Source organism: Dicentrarchus labrax, unplaced genomic scaffold (genome assembly GCF_905237075.1).
Source record: "Dicentrarchus labrax unplaced genomic scaffold, dlabrax2021, whole genome shotgun sequence".
Lineage (NCBI taxonomy): Eukaryota > Metazoa > Chordata > Actinopteri > Moronidae > Dicentrarchus > Dicentrarchus labrax.
In genome coordinates, this window is record NW_026136724.1 from 3,895,316 (window position 1) to 3,921,936 (window position 26,621).

Genomic DNA, 26,621 nt, shown 5'->3' on the forward strand with positions numbered 1-26,621 from the left:
GATTAACAAAATAAAGACAGAGAGAGGAGGACTAGGAGGAGGAACGGAGAGGAGTGGAGTCGGGGATACAAGCACAAGCGCCATGGCAACACATAGAAAGAGGAAGAAAAGAGTTACCCATAAGTAGCCGCCGTTTCACCCGCTTGTCCACATCAGCTACTGACGTGGCATTGAACTCAGAGCTCTCAATTGCAGCCTCATCTTTCTCTAAAACACAAGTGACAAGGGGACAAACAGTGAGCAGCAGGTTAATGAGAAGCCCAAATGACCAGACCTTCAGCCCCTCTTGGCGTTTGAGCAAAAAACCAAAGCCAAGAAGCAAGAAGCGATGAAGAAGCGCCAAAATCCCTGTTAGAGTGTTAATTCCCAAACAAATGATAAATCCCCCAGAGCAAACAAAATAACAAAACAAAATAAATGAAAATGATCAGTATCAGTGTGTAGCTTACAAAATGAAGCGGTAGGTAGGCAAGTAGGTAGGTAGGGAAGGGGAGGGGGAGGAAGTTCAGGGTCACATATGAAAAAAGATTTTAAAAAAAGAAAGGTAGAGGTGTGGGGGTTTTGGGGATGGAGTTGGATTGGGGTGAACGTTAGGGGATTTTAATTCTGGTGTTGACGTTGCTGTTGTTGCCGAGGAAGTTTCTGTCTTCCATATCAAACAGCCGCACTTTGTCAGCAATGATTCCCTTGCGTTAGGATGGAGGAGGAAGACAAGAAAGAGAGAGGAGGGGAGGATACATGTCCAACATTTCCAAGACAAGCTGCCTTAAATGTGACAGAGGCAAAGAAAAAAGGGGTGACGATGACGACAAGAAAAGAGAAAGGGTGGCGCGGGGGAGGACGAGAGGTCAAACAACAGAGGGAGGAGCTCGAAGAAGCGAGCAAGGACAAGATGATCGAGAGGGAGTGATGAACAGAGTAGGGGAAGAGAGCAAGGGACAGAAAAAAGGCAGAATCGGTCCCATCATGACCCACAATGGGGGGGGTATATGAGGGAAGGAGGGTTGCACACACTGGGAAATGGGGTTTGAAGGGGGAGTGTAAGGAGTACATGCAGAGAAAAAAAAAGCAGGAGGAGGTAGTCTGGGGGCAGCGCTGGTTGCCTGTTTGTCTATGGAACACATCACAACTGGCTTTAACAGTCAACGCTGGAAAAACCAGGTTCCCAAAGCTGGGCAGCGGAGGTGGAGGGGGCTAAGGGGTGGAGTGAGGAGGGTGAGAAGGGGGAGAGGGAGAGAGGAAGGTGGCGGTGGGGATGGCTATGGTTGTAGAGAGGGTGAGGTTGTTGTTAATATGGCATGCATGCGGTGCGGTGGGGATGGTGGGCTTGGCAATGGGGCTGGGAGAGGGCGGTGGCCTTTCACTGAGTCATTAGGGCCTGAATGAGCATCTCTCTGTGAATAGACGCCACTTGCCGCAATAAAGACAGGGCTTTGATGTACACACACGGTCCTATGGGATGGTGGGGGGTAATTAACGTCCCTTCCATTCCCCGGCCCACTACCAGTTTTCTCTTAGGCGCTTGATGGACAAAGTGGAGTACTTTCTGAAGTACACTCAGGGATGAATGGAGGCTTTCTGGTGCTCAGTTAACGGGTGAAATGTGGCTGTGTGAATGTGTGTGTGATTGTTGAATCGAATGCTTGTGCATACCAGCGTGCGTGCTTTTGAGCGTCTGCTTGCTTGAGTGTGTGAAAAAATCTGTCAGAGAGGGAGATAAAATGCAAGTGTGTGTGTGTAAAGGTTGGATGTGTAAGACAGGTTGAGAAGGGGTGGGAAGAGAAGAGTCCCACTTGCTCCTAAAAAGTCTATGGGACTAAGCTGAGGCCCACAGAGAAGGGGAGTGTTTTAAAGAGCCAGACCTACACAGGACGAGGAGGGGGAAGAGTTAAACCACTCTATGCTACTACAGCTAGGAGGAGAATGGTAAAAAAAAACAAAAAAACAATGCACTGGAAGGAAACAGAAGGACCAGGGTCGCTAAAAACAACAACAATAGAAATGTACTTAAATTCAAAAAGGGAAAAATGAAAGAAAAATAAAACCATACAAATGCAGTGCAGGCTCTCCCATGCAGCTGGACAAGAGGACAAACGAACAGATGAACAGAAAGATTAGTGAAAGAGGCAGTGGCAGACCAATGGAGGATGTGGCACATGTGAGTGGACACAGTAAAAACGGCATGTTATATGAGTGGAGAAAGGTGAGCTGAGCAAGTCCCTGCCTCTCTGTTAAGGTGTATGGAGCAAGAAAGGGGGCTGATGAATGGGGGCAATGAGGCACGGAGGTCACGTTGGTGCTTTGGTTTTTTGGTTTTCGATGAGTCAGTTGCTTTTTGTTTGGACTTGAGGAGGTGAAGGATGTGGAGGTGGTGAGAGAGCTGGATGAGGAGGTTAGGTTTGCTTTCGTGGGAGCTTTACCTAAGATCAGGCTGCAATTGAGTTGTCTGTTTTTAACCACTGAGTCTAATACGTCGCCCCCCCGCCCCCTACCCACAGTCACTCTTTCCTCTTGTGCACCGAGAAATAATCCTTTAAATCCACCTGATTTTGGTTTTAACATGGATGCTCAGACTAGACAGGCAATCAGGTACTATCACCAGAAAGCAGGAGGAGGAGTAGGGAGGAGGAAGGAGGAGCAGAGGGACAGCGCTACATAGAAAGGGTGAAAGGGAGGGTGGGGGGGTTAAAGGCAGGCCCCTAGAGCAGTTGGGACACTTAGACCACAGATACAGAGGTCCTTTCTCTCGTCAAAGTGTGAAGAGAGACAGAGAGGGAGACAGAGAGAGAGAAAAGACATTGGGAAAGGAAGGAGAGGAGGCTTTCCCCGTTCGCTCTCATTCTGCTTCCTCTTCGAAGAATTTCCTCGATGGTGTGTTTCATTTCTTCAAAGTAGCTGGAAAGAAAAAGGGGGTTATGGGCAATCAAAACCTGGTGCTGCCGAAAAGCAGCACGGGAATCTGCTCGAGAGGTGAGGCTGAGGGACAGAGAGACAGAGAGAGAGAGAGAGAGAGAGAGAGAGAGAGGGAGTTTCCAGTGTTCGAACACAGCAGGAAAAACAGCACATCAAAATGACATCAGATAATATGTCCATGTGTGATCATTCTGAGATGTTTCTCAGTTCACAGTCAGGAATGAGTGTGTGCAGGTGGTTCTAATCTCAGCAGTTCACATATAACAAAGTGTTAAATCACACTTACACTTTGTTTTCTTTTGCTTTTAACCACATGGAAAAGTTGACTTGATGTTTTTTTTATTATTTGTAAGGTTTATACTGCCCATTACAAATGAACGGGAACTTGTAAACAAAAGTCACATGGACTCCTGAGCGGCACATTAATTGGACAGAGATCTGGTGACCCGTCATCCCACCAGGGTTATTGATTCTGGCAGCAGGGGAGTCAAAACTACTTCTGATTCCAAACTTCAGTGCTTACTGCTTCTGGGATTTCTGTCTAGAATTAACTGCTAAGAACAGCTTTTTGTATTAGTTCTGAATACTGTAGCCAAATGTGACAGCAGTCCAGCCTGTGGTTTGGTCTCGGTTCATTTTGTCATGCTAAACTTTCCGAGTTTGAGGAACTGGTGGCTATCAGTTGTCAACCTCTGTCTCATTATACCCATTAATCCTGGATTTTTGGGAAGTTTTCTGTAATTGATTTGGATATGGTCCTTACTCCTGTCAAACCACGTGGCAGTTCTTCTAGGCTGAAGGGACCTTCCTTTTTTAGGTGTTTTGGTGCTACCTGAATTTAAAGATCTTGACCCTCATCTATTCAAATGAACCAAACTGTAGAAGAGCTGTTACCTCAGAGTTCTAATGAAATCTTCTATGTATGCCTACATATGTCCAAGTTTCACGTTGTGTTCAGACCAAATGCAAAGCAAATTCTCACCTCAGGCTACTTGCACAAATATGGCCACTGGAATGGTTTTTGACACTGAATCACAGAATCAAACAGTTTCTGATTCTTGGTGACATCAGGACATTCACTCACAGACGCATATTTGTGTCTTTGCATTTACTTGTAATTGTGCCATACAAAATGTCTTTGTGGTTGGTCTGAACACACCATGACAGTGTTAGCAAGCCAGCTCAGTCAGAATCACACATGTTAATACATTTGTTGTATTAGAGCTGACCATTGTTATTACCTGATCCCAGTACAGGTTTTGCTTTTTGATTTTTTTAAGTTTTGCACACAGTTTATTCATTCATACCTTCCAATTAATCATTTCAACACAAAGAAGAAAGAAAAAAACGAAACAATATGTTAACAAATGACCGTTTGAACACTTTGTTGGGGCCTTTTGCCTTTAATCGACAGGACAGCTCAAGATAGACAGGAAAAGGAGACAGAAAGAGAGGGGATGACATGCAGCAAGGGGCTGCAGGTCGGATTTGAAACCATGGCCGCTGCAGCAAGGACTCAGCCTTGGTACATGGGGCACCAGCTCTGCCAGGTGAGCTACCAGGGCGCCCCTTGGTTTATTTAGTACTGCATTACATAGGAACAACTGTGCAGCTAAGTCATTTGACAAAAGTAATTTAAGTAAAGTGCAGGTGATGTTTGAGTCAACAAATTCTTAATAAATTATTTTGAGGGTACAAATTACAAATATGTGCACATAGATTACAGGCCCTTGAGGCCAATATACTCAAACTACAACCAGTGTGACTGGAACAAGCTGCTATAGACTGGCTACGAGAGCAAAGAAGTGGTGATTAAAATTGCTCAGGCTCTACTAACTATTTCTTATGTTTACATCAGTAGGTGGAGAAAACATTATGAACAACTCCACTTACCTGGAAGGCCTTATCCATCCTCTATTGATTAGAAAAATGATGAAAATGAATATCCTCTATGTGAGAGCCAGGACGTGGAGGCATGCTTCTGTTGACACTGTGTACAAATGACCTGTTTGGGTAGAGAGAGCTGGCTGCTGGCTGCTGGCCGGGCTCTCTGAGTCGAACTGAGTTTTGACATGATGAATGTGTTTTTCAGAGTGGGAGATGTGTCAGTCATTCATTTTCCACCAGCCAACTCTGTGATTTCTCTAACACTCAAAACATATTACTGTTCATTCCTTGGCCCTGACACTTTACCACTGTGATACTCACTCCAGGACGTACTATGGGCATATCAGTGATTGAGACATAGATGCAACATAGCTTTCTATTTGTACCTTGCACAGTCTGATTTACTGACCGCCCTGCTGCAGTTTGATACTATTTCCAACGGGAATCCTCTGGAAAGCCTCATCCTTAGCCATTGGATATTAAAAGGAATGCTCTGGTGAGTCATTGGTCTCACTGGTTCAGAGAAACATAAAACTTGGGTTTTTAAGATTTGTAAGGCTGTCAGAAGTGACATCTTTAACACAGGAACACTTTAACAATGCCCTACAACAGCCAGAATGTAATGGCCATGAATCCACAGATGGGTTTACACCCGAGGCACGTCTACTAGTCTGTCAGTAGTAGTTTAATAGTTGCCTGAAATTAAACAAGGTACTCTGGAGCATGAAAATCCGATTCAGGCTATTATAGAAGTAACATTGAGAAAACAATGTTCAACTGGTCGAATTTTTAAATCCTTGTACTTATTGGGAGCAATGATTTGAATATTTTGCTTAAAATAAAAAATCGTATCAAAGACTTTTTTTACCGCTCATGGTCACTGTGCATTAATTGGTGATTCGATTTCAGCTTGTGCAAAACTGAAATTAATGATAAATATTATTATTATTTTTTCTATTTGCAATCTACTGACAACCCTGCAGTAGTGGTTCCGGTGGTTTATACACAATAAGAGAATCGTTTACACTACTAATCTGTATCTGTATCTATTTAACCAATTCTTATTCTTATCAGTGCTCTGAACGGGCGGGGGTTAAACAGCAAGAGGGTGGAACTGGAAGTTGTTATTCAGACCTAAAATTGATATAGGTTGATCAGAAGTTGCTATATTTTTTAGAAAACTATTTCCGGAAGAGTCTCAGAATTGAGCTTCAGAGCATTTTTTCTGATCACAACAGAAATTTACATAACAAGTTTTTCAAATGAAAGTTTCTCTATTTATGAGTACGCATATTGACACATTTTACTCTGATGATAGTCATACTTGTAAAAAGCACATTATCCATACTGGATACTTGTTACAGCCGAGTAGTAGCTCACCCCACTACCCATGCAGGTTAAATTTATGGTATAGTGTGCATGAAGCTCGACTGCAGCTTTCATAAAGAAACCACTGCTTGAATAAGGTCCCATTATTATGTTTTTCACTGAGAGCATTTCTGAAGAGCTGCAGGGCTATAATAACAGAGTCTCATCCATCTCTTTTGTGACCAGCAGGGTGTTAGACGAGGCTGGGGGTAAGGGGAGAGGATAGTTGGGGAGCTAGGAGATGATCTATCTGCCAACTCAACCCCCCCCCCCCCATTTTGTCACTTTTCTTCTTTTAAATCAGCTGTGCTACACTGAAACTGTCCATCATACAACAGATGTTACTGTCAAACAGCTGTGAGGGCTCCAGGGTGTGTGTGTGTGTGTGTGTGTGTGTGTGAAGCCATCTTGGTTGCCACTCACCGATGCAGGTCTTGCTGTCTGAGTGCAGGGCGTACTTCTGGTGGCAGCCGCACACCGGCCCCGTGTCCGTGTCATCGCATGTGTGCTGGCAACCGCCGTTTCCATAGTTACACGTCACTGAAGAAAACACACACACACATTCACATCTTACTCCTTGCTTCTATATTATCTGTAAAACAAGGCTTGTCCCATTTTAAACATCCACTAATTCCCTACTTTGCTACAATATTGATATGTTGGCCGAATATACCAGACAGAAGCACCAGAGGGATTTATACTATTCAGTAATAAAGAAGCAAAATGATGCCCGCCCGGATATATGGCCATGACAGGTAGCCATATATCCAGTCAGGCATTGTAAGAGGATGAAGAGAGAGAGAGAGACAGGAAGAGAGAGTGGAAAGATAGTAATACGTTCTTACAAATACAACAGCTTGGCCCTATATGCTTCAAACTATGACGCTGTAGGTATCCCTGGTGTTGTTTTGCAAGTGCACGGCCCAACAGTTACCAATAATAAATATGCAATGTCTAGTCATACTTAAAAAATAAAACTGTCTGAGAAACATTTCATGTCTTATAAGTTGCTGCGTGCAAGAAAGGAGTAGGAGACCTTCAGGTGACCTTTATTTTCACGGTTAGAACAATCTTGGAATTGGCTATCGTCTTTTGAGAATTTGGCCTCTGGGTGCAAAGGTAATGTTTCTGGGCTTCCAGTTCAGCCAGCGGATATCCGAAAATTGGATAACAGATTTCTGGGCCAAGACTCCCTCTGCAGTCTGATTAGCAACTTCATAACGCGCGAATGACAAGAAAGAAACATTTCTGCTAATCTCTCTAAACAGATTTCTGCATATACATGCAGATACGTTTTTAAAATTCTAATAAAAAGCTAAATTGTCTGATCTTTCACTTATGGTCAGTTGGTTAGGGAAAGATCATGGTTTGGGTGAAAATGACTATCTTATTAAGGTTGGAGGACCTTCGTCACCATAATTACATAAAAACCACAAAGCCACGTAAACTGGGACTAGGTTCTTGTGTTTGAAAGCTTAAGTTCCGAAGTTCTTAAAAAGGTTCCTGACTTCTTGGAAAACTTGCTGCGGTCAAAAGTGGCCTTAAGTGGAAAGGGAGACTACAACGGGGAAAGGTTTCTTTTTCTAAATTCTTTCTTGACAAAGAACAGAAGAGGTCGTAATGAGGAGGTTTCACTCCAGGACTTCTCTTGGAGACTTTTTGAGAACTCAGAAGCCCTTATCCACCAGAGAAACCAGGTTTCAACTTTACCTCCTTGGCCCAAAAACAGCCAGCTAAGTAGTATTTTTTGATAGACCACAAACTCTTGTGATGGAGTTTGCCATAATAAACAGATATGATTTGTGAAACACAAACTACGTTTTCAATCTTTTTCAGAATTTTCTTAATCTTCACAGTTCTCTGGGTAAAAAGGGAAAGCAAGCACGAATATACTTTGTGAACTCTTTGGGAGTTCTTTCCTAAATTTTGAAGTTCCCTAGCCTGGACCACTTTTGGATCTTCTGATGACTCTGAGGAGAAAAAAAGAAGGGGAAGAGAAGATGGTAGAAAAGAAAGAAAAAGTAGAACGGATGAGGCAGAGAGAGAAGGATGTGTGACTGTGTGTGGAGGCGTTGTAGACATAACTACCATTTCTTTCATCACTCGTTTACTACCGTCCTGTGCCGCCATGCTCAACAGGCCGGCACAGCACTGGCTCCCTCGTCGCTAATGAAATATTACCACAGCGGGGGACGCATTAGAGCCTTTCAGAGGCTTTCACAATCTTTACACTCTCACCGTCTGAGAGGAGAACAAGATGTGTTGCCAAACAAAGTGTAACTAAAAGCTTATTTTTCCCCCCTCAAAAACAGCAGCCCTAAATTCCATGGCTGCAGGCACTCGGCGTGAAGAGCGAGGAACAGGGATGGAGTGGGGAGGGTGGGGGGGTGGTTAGAGACATGAATTCTCTCTACTGAATCCTTCAGCACCTTCAGCTTGGCCTGAAACGCTTAACTGATTTTGGTATTAAATGTCTTCCCTCATATTTTACCGCTGAAGGCCTACTGGAACTTGTCCATCATTGCTATTACAGATGTTTATTACAGGAACAGTTAAGATCCTTCATCGCACCAGTATGTAACCGCAATAAAATCAAGTTTATGAAACAAAGTGTTAATACCTTGCTGTCATGTGAATTGTAAAATAAAGTGACAAGTCAATTGATTGTGTGCATTTGATTGCATGTACGGTTATAAGACATCCGATGTCTGTGAGCTGCTAGTTTAAAGCCCCTGTTGGGAAAATTCATTATGTGTTAATTCTGGCAACCTCTGTGGACAAAAGCGGTAGTGTTTCTACCACCTCCACTACCACTACCTCGATTCATTGATTTCAATGGGGATCAGACTGAATATGACCCAGTGTCAGTCATTAAGAATGACTATACAGAAATAGCCAATCTTCTCGCTAATTTTATAGAGCCATCAATATTAAATTGAAACTGCAGTTGTGGGGTAGTGCTGAGGTCAGGTGTGATACATACATGTACAGTCTTTCTGGTTTTTGGCCAGCTCAAAGCCAGGACGGCACTCGCATGAGACCCCGCCTTTGCCTGGAGCCTCTCTGCAGATGTGGGCGCAGCCGTGGTCCTTGTTCATGCAGTTCATCCCATCTGTGGAGAAGACAGAGTCAGAGGAACTTTAATGACTTTTTAAAGCTGTGAAACTTTTGTTTGATTGTACAGAAGTGAACTCATCTGACATCATCTCCACTGGTACACTTGAGTTATAAAGAGTAGAAGGAAGCCCAGGAAAACTTGGCTTCAAAGTAATTAAACGTAAAGTATTTCTCAGTTTGGTCCAGGCTGAAATATGTCAGCTACTTTAGGATGGATTTCAATCAAATTCTGTACATATATTCATGGTCCCCAGAGGATGAGACCTACTGACATTTTGTAGTTTTTACTTATCAAGAGAAATATCTTCAGTCAAGAAGCCCCCAAGTTGGGCCTCGTTCAAATCAGTCAAATCACTGCTTTTTTAGCTGTGTCATTGTACACAGAGCAACTCAGGATAACAGTATGGCAGTCTATAAACTTACAGAAGCTACAGAATGTACTGTGATGGAAATGGAGAGCAGGGTTCTCTGAATGTTAGTGGAAGTTGGCTGAACCAGTTTTAAACCAGATGCTGGTACCACCTCCTCTACTGCCGTCCAGTGTGATCAGTACTTTGGCTTACAGCACCTGGCATGAGAGGTGTTCCGTGGTGCACTGATGACTTTATAACTGAACTATGAGTAGGATGCAATCTGAAATCTGATATTTTTACACCAGGCATTAAAACATGAGTTTCACATGTAAAAACATGATATCTGACATGTAAACTGCTGAAGTTTAGCGAGGGGGCAGTTGCTCTGCTGATGAGCTGCACTGTACTGTAACTGGGTGAAGGAGAGAATAATATATTTCTCATAATTGTAGGTAAGAGGTACAGAAGAACAAACTGTATTTATGAAAAGGAAAATCTATAAATAAGACAAAGCAGGAACCCCAGGCACATAACAAGTTCAAATAAGAAAGTGGAGTGTAACCCCTGTTGTGTAAAATCTGTAATTCCCTAAAGGATGAATTTACTGTGATTGTGTGGACTGTGCTGACAACTTTAATCTACCGCATCATTGTGACACCCATAATCACAGCTGAGAACAACCTCAGGAGACAGCAAGGAGACTTGTAATCGAGGACCTGTGGTTTCTCTGGTGTCTGTGACAGTGAGCATGATCCTCAGGCTGAGCGGAACAGCCAAGGATCATCAAACCACTGTTTGCATTTCCTAATTGCTAAAAACGTTTTATGCTTTCTGACATCCCACTCTCTCACACACTAAACACCAGACACATTTCCTCGCCTTCATCAGCACCAATTAAGCCCTGCGCCGTAATTTATGGCTCCACTCAGCCCATATTCTCAGCTGTCACTGATCCGAGGCTTCTTCTTGTCAGCCCTGACACAGCTGGTCATCCCTCCTCCTGCTCGCCTTCTTATCCCTCCATCCCTCCATCCCTTCATTCCTTTGCCCGGGCCTGTTTGATGTGGTCTCCTATCCTGGTGATTTACAGAGCACAGTGTGGCAATAATATCTGAAAAAGGCCAGTGTTTAAATCTTCATCAGCGGGGAGTGGAGCTGGGGGAGGAAGTGAGGAGGCGGAGGACGGAGGGCCAATGCTCTCCAGAGAGGCGAGTAGGGAGGGAAAAGCCAGCCAAAGATATCACTGAGCTCTGGGAAGAACTGGAAAAGTTAGTTTGGGAGTGCGTAGACGTCTACTCATCATGGCACAATCAGATGTCTTCACTCACAGAAGATGGTTTCTTTCACAACATTTGTGTATTGTATGTGTTTAAGCTTTGTTACACTATGATGTTTTCCACCACCGCAAAAAGGACTCCCTTAAAAGGACACCTTTGTTAACAGGACGTCATCATTTTGTTTCTCAGTCTGTCATCTCCCGTTCTTTGCCAAAGTTTCTCAAGGGTTGAGAAGAAGAAGTTCGCCGCCTCAGCCAGAGGAAGTCTGCAACCTGCTGTTAGCCCCTTGCATCGTGTATGTACCCAGTATAACTCCTGAACTGCGCACTGTAGAAACAAAACACTTGGTCCAACACCAATCTGTTTCTGTCTGTAAAGATTTTCCACTAACGGTTACAAATTTCACCCACTCTTCACCAGATTTCATATATAACACACTTAAACATAACACACATAAAACCATAGCCTATTTGACATAAATTACCATCATTTTTGAAAGCATCGTGCCATTGCAACAAAATGTTGGTGACCAATGAACACTATTATTACTATCACAAGAGAGATCCTGCATCCTGCACTGCAGTGCAACAAAAGGAATTAGAAGGGCCATAACTCTGTCTCAGTTGAATGTTTGCAAGGTTTATCCTTTCCTAGTATGTAGATAATCCAAAAATCATGGTAGTCCATCACTAAGTTTGTTTTGATAAGATTAGAGCCAAATGCTAAACAAATTTTTGTAAAGATTATTAAAATAACAAAATGTGGATGACTGTGCATGCTTTCTAGACATAGCTGTATTTGGCTGGCTCTGCTCTCAAGGATGCTCTCCAAACAAATCCAGCACCATGTGGAGGATTTAAGTTGTACTCAGTAACAAGTATTTCATTTTTAAAGAAGGAAATGTGAATCCCCAAACATTAACTTGATTGACATTCATTTGCATCTTTTCCCCTTAGGATTTGCATTTGTGTGGTAGCACTCACCACACTCCATCTAGAGCTGGTTCAAAGACACACCCCTTCCATGGTCCCCATGGTGAATAATGTCCCTTCATGGGGCCCAAGAGCGTTTCAAGTACCTCATTAGGGTGCCATTCCCCCTAGAGAGTCCCCTTCACAAACAAAAAGTCCTTTCTTAAACACTGCCATTCTAGCTGTCCACTCCCAACAGGACCATTCCATCAAAGTCCAAAATCAAAGGAGCCAAAGGAAATTGTGCATTTACATGATTAACAAAAGATCAAACAAAATTTGCCCCTCTGTTCAACATTCACATTATAGAATTCAGACAGTATATTTCAGTTAACATTAAATTGGGCATATACTGATGCACAGCTAAATCTGGACCCTGTATAACCCAGAAAACTAACAGCGCAATGAAGCCGGGGGGCTAAAAAAACTTTAAACATTTGCCAAAGCATGCACCAACCCTGTTTGAAAACTAAACTCATAAGAAAGCAGAGTATCTACAATCAATTTAAACCTGGGAGAAGTTAAATAAACTGAGGCAGAGGGAGAAGGTGGACACAGGCCTGGGACTCAGCACAGTTGAGCCTAAAACAACAAACAGAGTGGCGGCGGCGGCGGCGAACTGTGGGCCCTCAACGTGTCCGATGTGACGAGGCCGCGAGTCGGCCGAGGAGCAAAGCCTGCAGCTCACCGACACATTTACCTGTCAGACCTGAATAACCCACACAGGTCCCTGGGTGCATATTCTCAGATCTGATGTCGAGCTCTGTTTAGCTCAACATCAGCGGTGACCTGACAGAGACAGGCACAGACCACATAGACAGTCAGATAGAAATGAAACAAATATAACAGTGACACACAAAAACCTCCCGTAGGACAATTCATTATCAGGCACAATACCTGCACAATTCCTGCAAGACTCCTTCACAACTCACAACATAAACCTGAGGGACTTTTTGTAAAGAAAATACTGGAAACATTTGGGTACGTAGATTATTTAGGGGTTCCAAGCTCTATAAAACTGAGATAAAAAAAGAGCAAAACTTAAGGCAGGTAAGGTGTTTCATCTGTGTTTGACAGAAAACCACTTTTATGCTCATCAAAACAAGTTTCAAACTGTAAGTGATACTGACAATGTGTGTAATGTTGTAGCAACTAGTTATGTTCTTTGGGATATGGCGTGAATGACTCGAGTTCACTTACATCCGTGAACATTATGTCAGCTTTACATGATGAGGAACAGCAAAATTCACCATCTGACCACTTCTGCAAATCAATGATGAAACCTGGGAAGTATTTTTGTGGCATGATATTAAAAACGCTGATAAAATGTCGGCATACATCTGAAATGAATGGAAAGAAAATCCAAAAGATGATGGTATGTAATCTCCCACGTGCTTCTTTACGGTAAAGTGGTGTCTATAGCCAGCTTTCTATCCACATGTAATTCTAACTAGATTTTGAGAAAATCAGAAAAAGAAAATGCTAAATAATGCACATTTCCATCCATTACCCTTTTGCGATTATTAGGAGTTAGTTCAGCTGATGGTGCTTATCTTCCTGTCAGGTGCCATTAAGCCAGTGCAGAAGAAGGGGACACAGCAAGAAGGATGGGGAGGGTTATTAGATGATGGAATTAAATGATGCCTACATTAAGGTGATTATACACCAATGAAAACATACCTATGAATATTATATTCCATTTTTGACAATAGATCCTCCCAAATATTACACACTGGTCCTTTAAATTAAGGAACATTGTCTCCTGATCAATCCATTTAGATCTAATGTTTTCATCTGTTGCTATTTTTTGTCTCTTTGGTTGGACTTAAGTCACATGCTTCATGTATGTCATGATTTATTTGTTATCGTACAGCACTTAGCCCAGGGCTAAAAAAAAAAAAAGGGCTTAAATTGTTGTGAGGCTAAGGGACCTGTTAGCCCCAGGCTAAAGGGCTTTTTCACACTGCATATTCTTAGCATGGTGTATTGTTAGCCCTGGGCTTTGAAAAGGGGCTAAATGATCCCAGGGTCAACTCTTAGCCCAGGGCTATCATTAACCATGGGATAAGAGTATGCAGTGTGAAGAGCCTATACGTCAACTTCCATTGCACTTTGTCACATTTTGCTTTTATTGATGCAACAACTTTTCTACCTTAGGCTAGCTAAAACCTGTTTGCAATATTTTAAGATTTTTTTAAAAAAAAACAGGTCGATAGAAACGCACCTTATGTCTCTTTTGACAGCAATTCTCCAATTAGCAATGAAAAGGTAGAGAGAAGGTAGCAGTTTATTCTTTCCAGCTCGGTGTGCAGCTTTGTTTAGATTGGGGAGGTCAGCAGGTTTACAACTACCGAAGCTCCTCACTGGGAGACCCAGCAGGTCCAGATAAAACACCAAGACATGTCTTCATGGCCCAGTAAGAGCCCCCAGGACACAGTCTGTCTCTCACACAGTCTCTTTTATTATCCTCCGTCTGTCTTTCTCTTTCACTCTCCCTGCCTTTCTTTATCCACCTCTCCACACATCTCTCTCTCGCTCTCTCAGGAGCTCTGACTCCAGATGAGGTCCAAGCATATCACAGCCATGTTATTACAACCCGACTCTCACAGTGTTACACCCCAAAGCCCAAAAGTCTGACTGGCAGAGTATAATGGGAGACAGAAAAAAAATGGTGGAATGAAATGAAAGACGGATAGAAAAACTAAGGAGGAGTGGAATGTGGAAGAGAAGGAAACAAGGTGAGAGAGCGTGCGCGCGAGAGAGATGGATAATTTAGAGCCTCATAGTCAGTCTGCTCCCTGTTTCCTCTGAGGCTGATGAGGAATGAGGTGATGCTGAACGCCAGTCTCACAACCTGATCTCCTCACCAGGGACGCAGAGAGATTTCACTGTTTCAGTCAACTGTGAAGAAAACATGACGTTAACTTGTGAAGATGTCGCAACATTCAAAATAGGAATAATTTGTAGCAACAATACGAAACCATTGATATAAGTCCTTTCACATTAATAAAACACAATTTACAAAAACACTCCACATGCCACTGTGTTGTCTTTATCCACTGAAACCACCTTAACTAAATGTCTTGCAAAAGCTCAAAGGAGTGGATAATCCTTTGTTCATTTGTTTATTTATTAGGATTCCTGTTAGTGTTTCCAGCTTTGACAGTATATAATTAGGGACAGAGCTTCCAGGTCTGAACTCACTCCAATGCTTAAGGGTCTTAAACCTTAATTCTTTCTAATAGCCAGCAGGGGGGCAGCTCCATGGGCTGAGGTACGATTGAGTACTGAGTCTTATAGAGAGATTTATTAGCTCAGTAAACAGTTTCCTAATGATTTTATGGTCTCAATCTCTAGTTTCAAGTTTTTTAGACCTTCTTTTAATAAACCTACAAAGTTCTAAAATGTTACATGTTCAAAAACAAGCAGCTACAGAAGAACAATATAAGTAATCAAAGAATATATAAACAACATTAACAACTGGAGAAGGCAAACTCAACTTTGGTACTTGCCAATGTTTAACACTGATGAAGCTCAGAATAAGTTCAATCAGAAGTTTTGATGCTCATTCTTCTTAATCAGCTGACTTTGGGTATAAATCTTTGAGTCAAACCAACCAGATTTTGCTACCATCTCCATCAGCCAATCACATTGTTGCTGTCGAACTTTAAATCTGTTCTCTCTGCTGCTGTTATTTCAGTGTGAAATTATTGCAACCCTCCTCCACCCCATTCACCTCTAATTCATCATATCCAGTGCCCAGGTTGAGCTCATCAGAATACTGCACTCAGTTATTTCAATTTAGACCAGGTGAACAACAGAGTGATGGAAGATTACTTTTCTTTGAACTCAACGTTATAACAAAAACATTAAAAACACACCACGATCTCACCAGGAAAAGTAATGCATGGCAAAATGTATGGAAAAAATATACAATGTCTTTATACTACTTTATACGTGACCTCAACAGCAGGCACGTACAGAAATTACAGAAATGACACCTGGGGGATACCTACAGCGCTGACCAAGCGGCAGTATTTGAGGACTTTGGGAGTGACACTGGGTTGCATAAACCCATGCGTTACATGCAGGAACTGCAGGGTTTACTGACCACCCCAGAGACAATTGCAAGGCTACCACTTCTTTTGTGGGGTTTTCTGAATGGGACTCAGACAAATAGCAACAGACATTAAATGACAGTACAGCAGACTGACATCTCCATGTCCAATAACAGAGCACTTTTTGGTATGTATACATTACTAAAAATGTGCATGTGTGTTTTTACATGCACACCCACTAATGACCATGTGCATGCCTGTGCCCACATGTGTATGTATTACTGGTGTTTGTACTGTGACTGTGTGGTAGACACAAAGCCCGATAAAGAATTCCACTTAAACAGCCTTTTTTAAATAAACCTTTTAAAACGCCTCAAACTCAAACAGGAACAATTTATATTGCAGTCACAGCTTCCTCTTGAAAGACGACAGTGCAGCAGAGCGTAGCTGTTACCTCACTGCTTTTGTACTTTAGGATTGTGTTACACTTTCCATTAACCAGTGGTGAAATTAGTCTCTGTCTCTTTTAAAATGTTTTTTTCTCATTCAAGAAGGATGCTCACTTTCTGCATTTATCAAAATTTGCATAGCAGCAGAATTAGTAAGTGTTTAAGGTTTCCATTAACCTGGAAAACCTGAATAATAAACCCAACCAAGGCAACTTGGTCATTAGTTACAAAAAGCGGAAGAGTCTTAAATTTCACACTTAAATAAATGATGAAGTGTGACAAAACATTCTTTACGAGTATTGGAGTGAAAAGCTCACCAGACAGAAAAAAAATCCCTCCTCAACCCCCCCCTCCACTTTTCCATCCATGCTCTTGTAAATGCCATTTTAATTGAAATCTGTCAGACGCTGGCTGTGTGTCTCTCTCCCTGGTCTGCTCCAACCGCAGTGCTATAGGTGCTAAGCCATGAATTTCAATGAGAGCTTTTCTTCAACTGGCTGCATTGAACTCCTTTAAATAAGGACTGCGCCTTTCTAATAACCCTCCCCAATCTCTTCTTCAAACACTAGAGGAAACAAGCACCACACACACATCCCTCTCCCTCACTCTTCTGCTTTCTCCTTGTGCCTCACTCCAAGGACTGTGGATTTACACATCAATGTACGATTACAACTTTCATTTTGAGACATAATTACTGTAACAAACAGAATGCCAAGCTGGACTATTCTCAGCTTTTGTGCTGTTTTGTACATTGTGCTCCATCAGGTGAGATTTGGAGGGAACCAGTTGAATTGAAAGCACTAAACAGGCAGCAGGCAACATGGCTAAAGCTTGGTAGTGAATGGTTGTGAAACCTGGAACAAAAATACTATGTTTATCTTCCACTATAGTGACTCAAAAAGTAAATGAACACACCCGGAGCATTAACAGAAAGAGGGGACAAGTAGCAAAATCCCCTTTGTGACCGGAAGCAACAGGGTTGTATGGGAAACGTGGTCTTAATTTAGAGAAACACTAACAACCTCTAGATGCTAACAAACTGTCTTGACAGCTCTCTCCTCTGTTTACAGTAGCTTTGAAGATCACAAGAAATGGCCAGTGGAAGTACCTGGAAAACAGGGTTGAAGATTTTTCTGGGATTTTCAAATGATTCCCTCCCAGGACTTTTATTCCAGGATTACCAGCATTCATTACCATAAATTATGGTTAGTTTCTTTTTCTGCTGTTGTTCCCTCATTTTTTACATTAGTGGAGCAATAACTCCTCTTCACTATCTTAGTGTAGCCTGATAGCATGCTCACATTTGCTTATTAGTGCTAAACACAAAGTACAGCAGACACTGATGGGAATCTCAGTGGGTTTGGTTTGAAATTCTGACCTGATGGTGGAACAAGAAAGGATCAAAGTTTCTTCTGTGGACCAAATTTCATCCAGTAGTTGATATTTAAATAAAAAGTCTTTACAATACATCATCTGGGCACCATGAATGTCTAAACAAAATGTGTGCCAATTCAACCAATAGTAGTCCAGACATTTTACTGGAATCCAAAAATGTCACCCTCGCTAGAGGAAAAGTCTGAGGATGAGCAGTCCTCGGATGCATCTTCTGAGGACGGTTTAACAAAATTTCATCCAATAGTTGAGACATTTCATTCTGGACAAAAGTGGTGGACTCATCTACCAACAGACAGACCAACTGTCCACCACTGCCATCCCTAGAGCAATGCCACGAGCACGGCTACAAATATTTTGCCACACAGCTAAACTGTAAACTCTCATTTTTGCATGAAAGGTAATTGGGAAAACAATACTGCAGGTGAAAAGTTGATTCACTTATAATACTATAATAGCAGCAACAAACCTATGACAGGTTTGGAGAAGGCATCATTTTAATTTGAATACATATGAAACTCTTAAGTATGTTTAGTAAATTCGAAATTCTTAAATCTGGAAATCAAACCTAAAAGACAAACAATGCACATGATGAAGTTGAATGAATGATTACTCTCTTACAGTGCCTGCTTGCAATGTCAGCAAAACAGAACTTTGACAAAAGACTAAAGGCAACCAAATGTTAACTGTGATGGATTAGCTATCTCAGGCAAGTTTCAAGTCCCTGCAAGTTGATTTTCACAGTGTACTGAAATGAACTGAAACTAAAGGCTGCCTGGGAGGTAGCAAATGTGTCTAAAACTGATGGTGCTCTTTGGAAAATCTACAGCAGTCATGTAAAGTATACTGAATTTGCAGTTAATGAGGTACAACCTGCAAACCCCAGGTATGGTTCTTTAAATACACAAGCAGCGTGGGCACTCACGTCCTCTGAGCTATGGCGTCAAAGCAGCGACGTTTACATGGAGGCCACAGAGCAGGCAAAGCAGAGTTCATTGTGTTATGTTAACAGAGTCCAGCTGCTAACGTTAAAGAGAGGAAAAACTGTTTGATTCACACAGCCCCTTGTTAACTGAAATAGTATGACTACAAAGCATGTGTGAGTATGTGTGTCAGACCGGTTCCGGCTGAGGCAGATGTCAGTTTCCTGTAAAAGGCTAGGAAACGATGAGACAGTAGGACATTTACTTTGTGTGTGTGTGTGTGTGTGTGTGCGTGTGTGTGTGTGTGTGTGTTTGTGTGTGTGTGTGTTTTAATTCCTACGAAGTTCACTTCCCAGTCCCATGTTTCCTGAGGTGTTTGCTACTGAGCAGCAGCTACACACCAGGTCAGCTCCACGCCCTTGTATTAAGCATTTCCACTGACCAAAGACAAACTCTGGCCTAAAAATATCGCAGAGGCATCTTTTGGGGGGGGACTGAGACAAAAATGTGGATTCCACCTTTCGCTTGCAGGTAAATACCTCATATTTACCTCAGAGAGAGACAGATTGCTAAGTTATTAGAACTTTTTTTCAAAGTTAAAATCACATGCTGGAATAATATTTAAACAAAGTATTTATAAAATGAAGGAAGGAAAGCATTAGTCACTTTCAGCACTCCCACTATGATGACCCAGTGTGTAAGAGTATGAGTTTTTGTGTGATCAACCTATATCAGACTGTTGCTGTTTCAAGGCAAGTTCTCGCAGAGGCCACACAAAGGCTAGCGACGTGGAGGTAAACACCGGCAGCTTCAGAGCATTCAAATAGAATCCAGACAGATGCTTGGCAGCTTTAACACACTCACACACAACAACTACTAAAAATGTAAAAGCAGCAGAATGTAAAGATCCCCACAGTGATGCTCAACTCACGAAACACACACAAACGCAATGATTTCACCTCCACAGATCAGGACCTTTGGAGGAGAGAGAGGGAAAAGAAAGAAGAGACAGAGGCCACTCAGCACTGACTAACAACACTAACATTAAATATACTACCAGCTCCACAACAGCTCTTGCACTGCATGAAAAGTGCATTACATTTATCTAAAAGTCTTAGAGAAGACAAACTTTAGTGTTCCAGAACTTTACTGATTTAGGGAAATACTTTGCAATATATTTTTTGTCTACTGTTCATGATTTTTTTGTACGTTTAATTAGTCTATGTGTTCATTTTACTTTGGTCCAGAGCATGAAATATCCATGGAGGCAAGATGATCCCCTGACCATGTCTTGTGACAACCTCAGGTGAAAATATAGTAACTTTTACCCCTCCTATTTAGCGTCATAAGTAGTTTGATGACTAAGATCATTTCATTCAAGTTAAAAAATACAGATTTTAAAAGTGGATGGTAAAAATGTGGCACAAAGGGGATATGAGGCCATTGACAGGCGACCGGTGAAACGCAGCATTACCTGAATAAAAGGACAGATTTCTTTGAGTTTGAACATTGTTGGAAACATTTGGGATAATGCAAGTACACAACTCAACTACATATAGAACATAGGGCCAGTGTTTTTTTTTAATGAGGAAATGTTGCACATTATAGCTTTAAGTAAAAGTGGTAACTTATTACCAATATATTACCTGTTGGGTCTCACTAAAATGATGTGCTTGTTCATACATTAGGGATTCTTAAATCAGAAATGGTGAGCACTTACAGTATCTGACAGACACAGAGTGTTAGGCGTATGACAGGTGAAGTGTTTCTAGCTTTTGATGATGTTTTGTAATTGATGATGATAACAGGCAGGTAGGCAAAGCTCCCTGTACTTATGAGTTCCCACGTGCCCCTGGGCTGTCATTTAAAAGCTCCCTGTACCTCCAATTTCCTGCTTTGGTTTGTTTAAAGTGAGAATTCCTCCCTGGTGAAGACATGCACGTCTCTCTGTGTGTGTGTGTGTGTGTGTGTGTGTGTGTGTGTGTGTGTGTGTGAGAGAGAGTTACTATGCATGAATACATGTCTATGCGTGTGTGTCTATAGATGCGTGTGTGTGGCAGCAGCCTCGGCCTCAGTCTGCTTCCTCTCCTCACAACTCCAAATAAACGCACGCATTGGTCCACTCCACTGTGTTTGTCTCTCTGTATTTATTTTTTTTTCTTTCTCTCCCCCAAAATGCAGTACTCCCCCATCCCCAGCTCCCACAATCCATTGCTCTATTTGCTTTCGTCTCTCAACACATAGTACCCTGTATATACGTATGTGGGAACTATGTCATTATTTAAAATAATGGCAACACTGTACTTTATGTCCTCCACTTAGCATTTAGAAGCAGAGTGTAAAGAAGTAATAAATGTTTATAACACATTAAAATGTAGTTGTAAGCAGATATAAGTTTTATTATTTTGTTTAAATATGATTTTGACAGGTCTTAAAAATGATTGAATTAATGAAGTTAACATTATTTGTAGTTGCATTTTTCAGTCAATGTATTGATCATGCTGTAACCACTACAAAACAAAACCGACATGGAAGCAAAATTAATTTTCCTTCACATCCTTCATTCTTTTTTTGCCAGTATAGATGTAAACTAGGTCTTAAATTTAACCGGAGACGTTATAATCCTTGACAAATACTGTACCCTCATAAACACTTCAAATGGCACTTACGACTGCATGATAGTGTGTTATAAACCGTTTATTAAATGTTTATATATTGCCTATCAAAGCTTAAGAAGTGAAAGTGAAGTGAAGTGTTACCCAGTGGGTTTCGTGTGCTGCATCATTCGGCAACTGAATATCTAAAACAAATTCAAGAATGCTTGGTCTCTGAATACTGTGATAACAATTTTTTCAAACAATTTTCTAGCATTTTATAGCCAAAATTATGAGCTGAAAACAATTATTTGCAGGCCTAAAGTTTGCACATTACATTGAGCAGCCTGTAGAAGAGCTGATATACTACCCAAGTGCTTGGAAGTTGCCCTGCATGTTGGAGCACCATGCATCAGCCCTGCCTCCTGTTAATTGTAATCCCTACGATTATATACAGCCTTCCAGGAGCTGCCGATGGGCCATTTTCACTTGGCTCATAAATCACACACAGCCTCTGTTTCTCTCGGCGCTACGCTCATACCCACCGGGCTGAGCAGCCGCCTAATGATCTTTCTGTTGGGGAAAACTCGAGCAGGAGGGCATCTGAGAAATGTAACTTGACAATAAAACAACACTGACAGTGTAAGGATTCTTTCTCAATTGTTTTCTGATCCAAATGGTTTATTTTTCTTTCCCACAGTCCACTATGAAGAATCGCCTAGTCATCGTGTTCCACAGTCCACAGACACTCCTGCGACCAAACATTCTCTTGGAGCGCCAGGCATGGCGTCCGCGTGAGATGGTGTTTAAAAATTCCCAGCTTACTGCCAACTCCCAACTTTGCCAGGAACTTCGGTGTTAAGCACAGAGAAGAATTTACAAGCGTATTGTTTTCACTCTGTTTTGGCGGCGGCTACATTGTCCAAAAGCCACAATTAATAAATCAGACATGGAGACAGACCCGGTCAACTCGGAGGCATCAATTTGATATCTAATACTACACTGCAACTAATCAACCTCTGCACTGCTGCTGCAAATCACACACAACTGCAAGCAACTGGAGCTTCATTAAATGAGACGTTCACCGTTTTTCATTAAATGACAATAAAGTTATTCATGGCATCAACAGAGTACACATTTTTTATCCTTTTTCAAAGCCTAGTAGGTAACCCAAGACTTTTGCTGACAAGCCGGATCCCCCAGTTTAGAGATCCTCAAATTTCCCCCAAAAATGGAAATGAGCTTCTCCATCCTACATGCATGTCACCGTTGGGCCTGTGAGCCATACCTGACTCATGTGGTCATAGCTCTCCCACATCATGACAGATCAGGAACATTTGCTAGGAGAGCTGTTTCCCAACTCGATGCCGGGAGCTCACAGGGGCCAAAGTCTTGGTTCTCGCCTAGATGTGCTTCAGACGTAGCTGTGAAGCACAACAGAGTGGAAACACACCATAATGGAACAAACAATTGTTGCTAGGCTTTATTATCCCCCAGGCGAGTGTCAGGGAGAAAGAAATGAGCCGCGAGCTGACACTTACCATATGCAAAGCAACAATCTCTCCTTCTCACACACTCGTCGCGCATACAAACAGTTGTGTGTGTAATAATTTGTATCTACTCAACTATAATTTGAGACGTTGGTTGTAGCCCAGAACTCCCTACTGTTGCAGTTGTGGTGAAAATGGCACGTCAAGGTGAGATCAACAGTGTCTATATTTCCTGCTAAACGTCCTCAGCAGACGGGCTTTCACCTGCCAGGATACACATCATCACATACAAGCCTGTTCAACGCTCTGGCGTTATTTAACTCTCCACAGGTTCCACAACGGGAAAAGATGTAAGAAGAATGTGGCGGCAAGTTTGACATCCTGAACAAGGCCTGCAATGTACAAGTCAATCGAATGTACACGTTAGGGATGAGCATGCGCTCTTGTTTGGACATCAGTATTCATTCAACGCACGAGTCAAAGGAAGAGGCTCCTGCGAGCTGATGGTGTTTGTTGAGTACAAGCTACTAGTGATATCACGATACCAGAAATTTAGTAATCAATACTAAAACGAGTGAAATTCCATGATTCTCGATACCAATTTGATACCATGGTAAAAATGTCCTGATGCCCATTTAATATTGAGTATCTGCTGATATAGAACCCTGATCCAACACTGTCTTCCTTAATAATACAGGTTAACAGCTCTGCATGGCATTAAGAAAAAAATGCCAATCCAAGCTGTTCCTTATTGTTTTTTTTATAATTATACCACTAAATAACAAAGTCGGCAATAAAATGGCCTAACAAACTCTCTCTGTAATCTTTTTTGATCTTGTGGCCGTCTAGAGGGAGTTTCTCTCTCCCTTTAAAGTGTCCTGCTGTGTTTGTTGGAGCACTGTGCACAAAAGCTTCACGAGTGAAATACCTAAACAGCTGCACTTGTCGTCGTCTTCAACATGTTCCTCTTTCTGTGGCATTTATTGGCATACTAGAATATCTGTGGGTGTACATGCTGCCCTGTCAGGTCTGACAGAACTGCATCCCTGGTACCTTCAGAACCTGTGGTACTGTAGAAAAACGAGTACCGTCAAGGTTTCCAACTTAAATGGTAGAAGAAGGAATGGGTGCCTGCCACTAGCCATGAGCAAAAGTCTTCTGAATTGACATTTGGCAAGTGAACCATGGTCGGGGAGATGGAAAGAAAAAGTGCGCAAGGAGATTCCTGTGGGACACCGGGATTCTGCCGCTATTCCTGTGCAGGAGAGAGAGGGGAGACAAGTGTCCGATTGAGGATCTCTGGACCGGGTGGAGGGCTGTGTGCTGGTGGTTAAAGGCTGAGAACGGCCTGCCAGAGCAGGGCAACAGGACTATACCACAAGCATCTTCACTGCTTGTTTACCGTGAACATCCCTCTGACAGGAGCAGGAATTACACGTTAACACAGTAACTGCTTTGATATAACATATATCCAGATCTATATCTAGAAGCAAAGTAAGAGGAACTCTCAATGGCTGTCACCTGAATTTGCTTCCCCCCTTGTGAGCTATCCCAAAACATTCAGAAATAGTTTTGAAGGAAGAGGAAGAGAGAGGGGGAAAGGGAGATGTATTCACATGCTGGTTTATGGGGTTTTCCAGTGAGCAAACACACGTCTATTTCTGCACCTCTTTCACCTCTTTCTCTCCACAGAGAATCCTCTAACATCCTGACACTGCCCCCTAACACGCCTTCACACTGACCACACCAAAACTGTGCGCACCCGGGGTAAAGAGGGAGAGGATAAAGGAGAGGTCCTCTTCCTCTATTTGATCTCGCTCTCCTCCCCCTCTGTCCTGACCCTACAGCACATTCCTTCTGCGTACCGTTTTTTGTGCTGTTGCAAACATGACAGATGATTGTCCTCGTCTGTCTTTGAACTTGATTGCCACACTGTCCCCATTCACGGCTGCATGCATGTGAGTATTGTGCTGAGAGAATGCATGTGTGAGTACAAAGGGAAGGAGAAAGCAACCACTCCTCACCTCGGGATCACCCTCTCCTTCAGCACCCCTTGCCGCCACAGACTGAGCCCATAAATTAAATGTGACAGACGTAATGGGTCGGGGATACCAGGGTAGTGGGGTCGAGCAATTTTAAGAAATCCAAGCGGCATGAAATGTATGTCAAACGTGCATGTCACAAGTCACATATCATGCCCTGTCTGTCATTGCCACTGTGAGTGTGGAGGGCGACTAGCCAAGCCAGAGGCATGATGTCAGTGCCCTCAAATCCCACGTCTCCTTGTGATCCAGAAAGTCACACACATGGGAGATTAGTTTTTTTTACTTTTTAGGAGGTGCTGAGTGGACAACAAAGAACAAGGATGTAAATAATGTTTGAAAATGAGACTGTTGTAACTTCAAAAAGGAGCAAATTTCTTACAGCTTTAGTCACATGAGTTTAACTGCCCTGCAAACTGCCATGACAGCATGTAAGTGATCAAGCCATTTTACAGTCCCCTGGAGAAAACAAGACTGTATTATTTGGGATATGAACCATAGGTTACTGAAAGGAATGTTTTAACACAACACAATGCACAATTTTACCTTCAAAGAACAGCTTGAAAATAATTTTGCACTGGATTGTAATAGCAAGAATGGTGCCTCTGACATTTCCACTACGTGCCCCAAAAGCCTATTCTTGCACTATGTAATTTGGGTTGTCGGGTAAAATCTCCAGCACTATGGCACTATGTCACACACCACCACTGATTTTGGTGAAACTCAACTCTCTGTGATGTACAGGGTTTTCTGATGGACAGTAAAGTAACTAACTCTGCTAACTCTAGCTGCTGTTAGCTAGTTAGCTCAGTTAGCCTTGCCCTGACTGGGAGCTCTGAGCACTGGGGGGTGGGGGGGTGGGGGGGTGGGGGAGTGTTATACCACTAGCACAGGTGTTTTGGACTGCTTGAATTTAGCATGCTAATGTGCTAACAACTGCAATGCTGATGTTTAGCAGGTGTAATGCTTATAATGTTCTCCATAGTAATATAGCATGTTTGCAATGTCATTATTTTTGCAGTCATATCATTTGGTCATAAATTACAATTTTACAGTTTGACCTGATAATGGTGCAATATATGCAGTCAGAGGATCACTTGAGTGATTACAATTTATCCTGAGTGGGACTTGAATGTCTGAATATCATGACAATCCATGCAATAGCTGTTATTAGATATTACACTCAATACCACAAATGTCACCTTCCTGCGCTAGATGATGATCCAGGGGATCACCAAAACCATTAGGATCTATCCATTCAGGGATATCTGCATCTTATAATATGGCAACCCATCTAACCAGGTTGTTAAGAAATTTCAGTCTGGACCAAAGTGGTTGACCGGTCCACAGTGCCCCCCCAAGAGCCCTGCTGTAACAGCAACAACATGCCCGGTATTGTATCTAATAATCTTGTAGTCTCCCCTTGAACTACAATTCTTTGCTCAAATGTTTATCATTATCAGAAAAATAGGCTCTTATTTCAGTACAGTCTTTACAATACCAAAAAATAAAACCAAAACAAAGCCTTATCCACCTAAAGACACCAGTAGTGATCTGGAAAACATGAAAAAAATCTGTGTACCTCTCAGAGTTCAAATAAGCATGGATGGGCCTAGTGGGCACAGGCCCAAGGGCCCAAGGGATCATGGTCTGGCCTCTGTTTAAAGTGACTGTTTCATTCTGGGTGTTTTGTTAATATCAACGGGGGTGGGGGCCCGTTTACATGACTGTGCCCAGGGGCCCATTGACTCATAATGAGTCCATTCCTGTAGGATCATATTTAAAGA

General features: G+C 42.3%; 1 protein-coding gene across 2 annotated transcripts in view; it reads right to left on the minus strand.

Annotated features, from left to right (window-relative positions):
- The window catches only part of scube1 (signal peptide, CUB domain, EGF-like 1), a 111,646-nt gene that overhangs the window by 45,559 nt on the left and 39,466 nt on the right, over positions 1 to 26,621 (minus strand). The window contains exons 5-7 of one of the 2 annotated variants that reach the window (XM_051392550.1): positions 9,152 to 9,280; positions 6,592 to 6,708; positions 118 to 207 (exon numbers count right to left, since the gene is read on the minus strand). In XM_051392550.1, the coding sequence (XP_051248510.1) occupies positions 118 to 207; positions 6,592 to 6,708; positions 9,152 to 9,280 (336 nt within the window). The remainder of the gene's footprint in view (positions 1 to 117; positions 208 to 6,591; positions 6,709 to 9,151; positions 9,281 to 26,621) is intronic. The other variant, XM_051392552.1, reaches the window with a different exon arrangement.